General features: G+C 41.4%; 1 protein-coding gene across 1 annotated transcript in view; it reads left to right on the forward strand.

Moving 5' to 3' along the window:
• LOC109294465 (UPF0505 protein C16orf62-like) overlaps positions 1 to 7074 on the forward strand; it is a 45799-nt gene that overhangs the window by 23881 nt on the left and 14844 nt on the right. Inside the window, exon 8 of the mRNA XM_019512845.1 lies at positions 2921 to 3005. Coding sequence (XP_019368390.1) covers positions 2921 to 3005 — 85 coding nt within the window. The remainder of the gene's footprint in view (positions 1 to 2920; positions 3006 to 7074) is intronic.

The raw sequence follows: 7074 nt of genomic DNA on the forward strand, positions 1-7074 counted from the left end.
CAAAAAGTAAAAAAACAAATGAAATACTGGCCAATGTGAATTGCCACTTTCTATTTCAGCCTGGTGAAGTAATTGAATAACCTGATTTAATTTAATGAAGCACATAAAATGGTTCAGGGGTTCTGTACTAATGATGCACAATGTTCATCTGTGCTAATTTGGAAATGGCTCTTTTGTGGGAGGTGATATATGTAAAGAATTACTACTTATGAGTTGGCCTTTAGATGAGGTCAAAGATGGAATATACCAGAGGCCATCCTTAGAAGTGATAAGGCTGTAATGCTGCTAGTCTTGGGGAAAAGCTACCTAAGGTCAGGTTTATTTTTAAGTGCTGGATCTACCTTTGAAAATGGTTTACATTTGTAAATATCATTGGTTACAATAACAGAGGAAATAAAACAATAAATCCATCATGGTTGGAGTTCAGCAAATGATCCATGACTTCAGATGATTGATATTTGGCTGTAGCAGTATGGAATTAGCAATATTGTTTAAAAACAGACTACCATGAACAGCATTGTGACCTGAGATTAATTTAATTAACGAAAACATGGTACCTCAGAGCTCTTGTTGGAAGGGAAAACGTAAAACATAACTGTGACTGAAGTTGGACACATGACTTAATAAAGCATCCTGCTTTTTATACACAGCTGTATACCTGTGCAGTGTGCCTAACTATCTTACATGGTGACCAGCCTGAACATAGCGTGTCAAGCGTTAGAAAAAAAAAAAAGCTATCACAAAGCTTTCCAAAGTAAGTAGAAAGGATGATCCTAAGACAAGGTGCCCTGTAAGACCATGCTTTGTGAAAATCTGAGCAGTTTGAATATCTGTATTGCACATTTTTACTTAAAAAATTGAACACTTTCTCATTGGTCTGTGAATGCTGTCCATGTATATACTTCTCACTTGCAGCTTCCTCCTTCACATGCTTCTTGTTATGGATACTATTCTCTAAGACTGAATATTAGTGGCATGTGTTTAGGCTACTGAAATATTATAACTAGTTCTGGTGATTATGGGAGTGAGAAGCAGTAATTCAGTATTTAGAACAGTGTTTCCCAACCAGCGTGCTGTCAGAAATGAACAGACGTGTTGCGGGATTTTGCCATGGCAATGTGTTGCAATGGGTATGAGGATGGGGAATGCCTTAACAGGTGTGCCATGGAAAATTTGTATTAATGTATATGTGCCTTGGGTTGGAAAAGGTTGGGAAACACTGATTTAGAAAACTGTGTGCATGGGACAGCCTCACTGAAGTCTCATTAATACATATTCCCTTTCATTTAAAATGCTTTTTAGCACCCAAGGCCTTCTTATCATGGAGGTAAGCTGTTTCCGTAGCTAGAGGTCAAGATCATGATGTGTTCATCCTGAAGGGGATACATTTATTTCTCAGAAATGAAACATACAGCAACAGGCAAGAAACCTATTTCATCAAAACCCACAGGCATCTGATTTCAGGCGTTATGGACTTGGGGCCAGATTATAAGAGGCTGTTATGGGGAGAGCACAGATGAAGCTGCTGCTTCTCTGCAACTCACTCCCTAGCTTCATGCACCAGTTTGTCATAGATCTTGTCTACTTGATGAAGCTGCTGGTCAGTAAATAGCTTCTTTGAGGGGATACTACTAGATATGCTAACAGCACCAGGAGTTCTGTTAGTATTATTGTCTCCATGTGACACATCTTTTAAAGGTCTTAACTTATGTTTATGTTTGGTGCACAGTAGGGCTGTACGAAGCTTCAGGTGGTGATTCGATTCGGAGGAGATTTGGCCTGATTTGGTGGCTGAAACTCCGAATTTGAATCGGATCAGGGACCAATTAAAAACTCTGAATCGATTCAAAACTCTCTGAATCTTTGGAAAAGATTTGGAGAGTGTCAGTGATTTGGGCAGTCCCTGCTGGCTACAGCAGGAAGCTGGAGCCAGACTTGGAGCTGGTAAGTAGGGGGGGGAGGAAGAGCTGGGGGAGGGGACTGTGGGGGACCCCTGCCAGGCCCTATCCCCTGCCTGCTCCTTCAGACCCCGACCCCAGCAGCTGAATCTCCAAATCAGATTTGGCCAAATTGATTTGGGGCAGAGATTCAGATCACCAAATCAAAAACACTGTCCCCTGAATTAGCCGAATCCAAAGTGAATATTAGCTGCTTCGCAAAGGCCTAGTGCACAGCTGCATCTGTGTACATGCTAGATCGTACTTAAAATACACATTAGCTATTTTTTTTAGTGTAGCTGTGGTATGGATATGTGCAATATAGAGGCTCAGAAATTGATAGTGATGAGCATCATAAAAATAACATAAATACACTTTTTAAAAATAAGTGACACTTCCTGTGTGTTCTTTGCCAGAAGAATGCATAGCTTATGAAATGATGTACCAAGGATTACACGGTATAAAGGAAGACTGTTCTGGTTAACTCTTCTGGCAATGGAGAACGGCATGTTAGAACGAAAGAATCCTCTGCAGAAAAGGACCTGGGGGTTACAGTGGACAATAAGCTGGATGAGTCAGAAGTGTGCCCTTGTTGCCAAGAAGGCTAACAGCATACTGACCTGTATTAGTAGGAGTATTGCCAGTAGATCAAGGGAAGTAATTATTCTGCTGTATTCTGTACTGGTGAGGCCACATCTGGAGTACTGTGTCCAGTTTTGGGCCCCCCAATAGCTGGGAATGATGTTGTTGGGAACGGTCCTGCTTTGAGCAGGGGATTGGACTAGATGACCTCCTGACATCCCTTCCAACCCTTATTTTCTGTGGTTCTGTGTTTGTAGTGCAGACAGACATGGGACATAAATGTGCTGCCAGCTGAGACCAGAATCCTTGGTTCCTTTTTGTCTTACTTACATTTAAAGCGTTTTACAGAAATGCTTTAAAAATATACAAACCAATCTGTACCCTCTTTTTTTTTTTTCTAGTGTTCCAAACTTCTTTCGGACACAGCAGTAATCCAGTTTTATCCAAGTAAATTCGTATTAATTACAGATATACTTGATACTTTTGGTAAGTATTTTAAAATGTTACTTGCTTGATATCACCTGCCTTAAATATTTAGCTTTACTAAAGTGTATAAATAGTTATGCACAATGTACTGTTAATTCCTTTACTATCCTTGACTAATAATCTCAAGGAATTAATTATAAGCCAAGATGAACTATTTTAGTTTGTAGGCATTTTTTTGTTAACGGCTTTCATGGAAAATTGAGCAGTTCCAGGTTTTTCTTAAGATCCCTTTCGACTATGAATCTATTAGGAACCTTGGATTCCTTCTGCACTCCCCTGACAGGGCTTAATTTGGTTTTGATTAAGAATACTATTTCCTTTCCCCATGCCTCTAGTTGGGTCCATTCTGTATGTTTAAAGATAGTGGTCTGATAAGGCATCCTTTGGTACTCACAGTTGCCCTCACCTATCCCATTTGCTTTTTTTCCACATGCATCTCAGCCTCTGTAACTTCTTGGTCTAGGCTAGAGTCGGGAATAAATTTGTGCTAGATATTGTTGGTGATATTGGATTTTTCAGCAGCCTTTGATGCGATTGGTAGAATAGCTACTTCTACAACTGAGGAACAGTGCTCTGTGTTAGGAACCATTTTCCATTAGTTTCAGTTTTGCCTTGCTGAAGTAAGCAAGTTGCTGGTGATGGTAGGAATCTGCTCTATCCAACTTCTGTCTGATGTACAAGTAACTTTTCTTATATACAGAGCTTAGCAAAGTTAAAGTAGCGAACGTAGTTTGATATAATTTTCTGCATCTGGTCTGGAATCCCATCGATCTCCAGTCTGGAGATATGCTCACAAAACATCAGACCTCAGATCTGTCTTACACGTAATCCATGGCAGACAAAAATCCTGCCAGCTTTTCTGTTGATGTGAGGATCTTCTGTTTCTTGATAATCTTACTGCAAGAAAACAGTTAAAAGTATCACTACTTTTGCCAGGTGAAGTTCCCTGGCACTGTTTTTCTTCTTGGCATGTAAGCCTTAGTAGTTTATAGTCTGTATAATTACAGTGATTTAGAATTACTTTCCAATATTTCTTCTCCATTGCTTATGGATAGCGCAGAAAGCAGTAGCATGCCTAACTGCTGGCTTGTGCTGCTCAGTATAGTATACCTATGTATCTAGGAAGTGATTTTTAAAAGTTAAGAGAACCAGCTTAAGACTTCTCATGGGGGAGGAACATAGCAATATTTGAAATCCTTTTTGTTTTTACCATCCAGCAGTGGGATATCTCCTGTTCTGAGGCTACCCTCCTTGCTTATCTTAGGTAATCAGGGATTGAATTGTGGTGGTAGCATACATGTGGAATCAATACTCCTTTTCTAGATGTTGATCCTGTCTCCTTTCTCCATGACTTGCAAAACTTCTAAGGCAATGGTTCTCAAGCATTTTAGGGTATAATGCAGCTGCACAAAAGGCAAATACAGTTTGGGATGCATCAATAGAAGCATTAGGTGCAAGAAATGGGAAGTGATAGTGTCTCTCTACTTGGCATTGGTTAGGCTTCATTTAGTGTAGTGGGGTTCAGCTTTTTTCCCTGGAGGACTGCATGGGCAGTGCCCCATCTGTCCGTGGGCTGGATCCCATCAGTGGTCCTAATCCAGCACTGGGGCCAGTGCAGTGGGCACCATCTGGCCAGGTGGAGGGGGTAAGGGAGCTGCCCAGCTGCAACCCAGCCCCATGGGCGGGGGGTGGGAATGGGGCATGGCTTGGCCTTACAGAAAAGAAAGACCATGGACCAGCCCCAGTCCAGTCCTGCAGGAAGGATGTGTGGCTTGGCCCCGTGGAGGGGGTGGGGGGAAGGAGCATGGCTTGGCCCCAACCCAGTGCTGATTCTGGGTTTGGGAATTTGGCAGAAGGAGGGTGACTATATTAATGGTCCTTCCCCCACCACCAAATTTCCTGCTCCATGGGGAGCCCTGTGGGCCAATGGCTGCACTGAGCACCCCTGATCTGGAGTACTGTATGCACTTTTGAGCTTCACATTTTAAGAAGGGACTGGAGCAGTTAAAGGGTCCAAAGGCTTGGGAGGCAAGTCAGACAAAAAGAGACTGAAGGAAATAGACATGTTCAGCTCGCAGAAAAGGTGCTTCAGGGGGAACATGCTAGCAGTCCTCAAATACCAGAATGGATGCCATAAAAAGAGGGAAAACACTTTTTCTCTCTTGCTGCAAAGACTAGGACATGGACCAACAGCTTGAAGTTGCAGCAAAGTAGGTTTAGATTGAATATCCCGAAAAACCTCTTCACTGTTGGAAAAGCGAGGCAGTGGCATGTACTGCCAGGAGAAGCTGTGGAAACTCTGGCACTGAAGGTGTTCTGCAGATGTTGGGCAGACATTGGTCCGGGATGATTTAAGAGTATTTATGCCTAAACTCTACTATGGGTTTTCCATGCTTCTAGCCTTTACTGGTTGCCACATGGGGCTGGGAAGGAGTTTTTCCCCTCCTGCTGCTACATGTCAGGGTTGTTTTAAAGCCTTCCTTGGAACCACTGGGGGTTGGCTGCAGCCAGCGCTGGGGATTGTGACTGGGGTGTGCAGTGCTTTTGCTGGGACTCAAACCTGGAGTTTCCTGGCTAGAGAATCCTGCCCCTCGGCTTAGACTGTTTTGCCATATTTGGAATCAGGAAGAATGGTACAGACCCATGATCAAATTGGTATGGACTGGGGGTGTTATTGCCACATTCTGTAGCCCGGGCGGGGGGGAGGGTATGGCCCTCTTCCTTGGATCTCTCTAGCATGTTTTAATTACCTTGCAGCAGCAGTGGGTTCACTGCCAGGGTCCCTCTACTTTACCTGTGGCAGGTTAGGGTGTTAAGTCAGGTGATTTTGTAGTGTTGTCAGGGGTGACTGTATAGTTTTGCTAATAGGTTAGACTGGATTTGTATAGGATGATTTGGATAAGGATGATCATATCTCAGGCAAAGGATTGGACTAGATGATCTCTGGAGTCCCCTACTTCTCTGATTTTATGATGATATGTTTCTCATTTGACTCTTCAGATCTTCAAGTGTTTCCCTTCTGTGTTTATAAAACACTTCACAGGTATTGGATGTTTAGTCTGAAGTAACCATATATTTTTATCAATGGCCTTGGTCTCATCAGAATATATTGTTTGTGTTTTGTGTATGTATATACCAATAATAAATAGCTTTGCTTTTTACAATTTAAAGAAGCAAATTTATTTTGGGTCTGTTCTAGATTTTTTTGGTTATCAGGGTGAATTATAAGAAATGTCAATTTGATTGCAGAGTAAAATACTGTTCAGTGCACTAGTGAAAAAATGAGTAATTATAAATGTATCAAAAATGCAATAAAGCTATGGGTACTGCTGGAATGAAGTCATGATATAAACATCTTTTTTATGGCTGTAACTGATCTCCAGTTTTTAGAGAATGAAGGATTCGAGGGAGCAGTAGAGATGAGATGATTAAATAGTTGGCTGTGCTTTATTATTATTATGAGAAAAACAGTTGTTTCAGCTGGCTGTCTTTTCCTAGGGAGAGAACATTTGATAATAGTAAAAGACTAATTCTGTGGTGTGCTTTAATGCTCATTTTGCTGTAAATGGTAGATACTTCCTTTTGCATCTGAGTAAGCACTGCAGTTTCAAGGAATGTAGCAGACCAAGGTGCATCTCTCTGGGTCAAGTTTTGAGTCTCTTTCCGTGAGTAAATCTGTGCACCTTGGTTTTAAGAAAGATAACATGAGGAAAGATTCAGCAGATGACCTGAAGTCTGGAGAATGATGTTTATAGATTAGTGCTAGCATGAGCATGCAAGTAAGCAGGAGGTCTGGAAAACATTATTGGCTGGGCATGCCATACTTTCTAACCTCTATATTAGGCAGTACAAGTATTGTTTCATACTTAAGTTCTTGCTTATCTCTGAGAAATAAATACTATATTTACCTCAATCCAAGATGACTCTGAATTTAAGATGACTCCCCAATAATTAGATTCTATCAATGAAAAGTGAATAAATTTGTTATAATTTTCCATGTGTAGAATCTAATTATTGGAGGGTTGTCTTAAATTCAACCCCTCTTTCTCCACCTTTCACCCACTTCCTC

Source organism: Gavialis gangeticus, unplaced genomic scaffold (assembly GCF_001723915.1).
Source record: "Gavialis gangeticus isolate Ggan-Ray unplaced genomic scaffold, GavGan_comp1, whole genome shotgun sequence".
NCBI classification, from domain to species: Eukaryota; Metazoa; Chordata; order Crocodylia; family Gavialidae; genus Gavialis; species Gavialis gangeticus.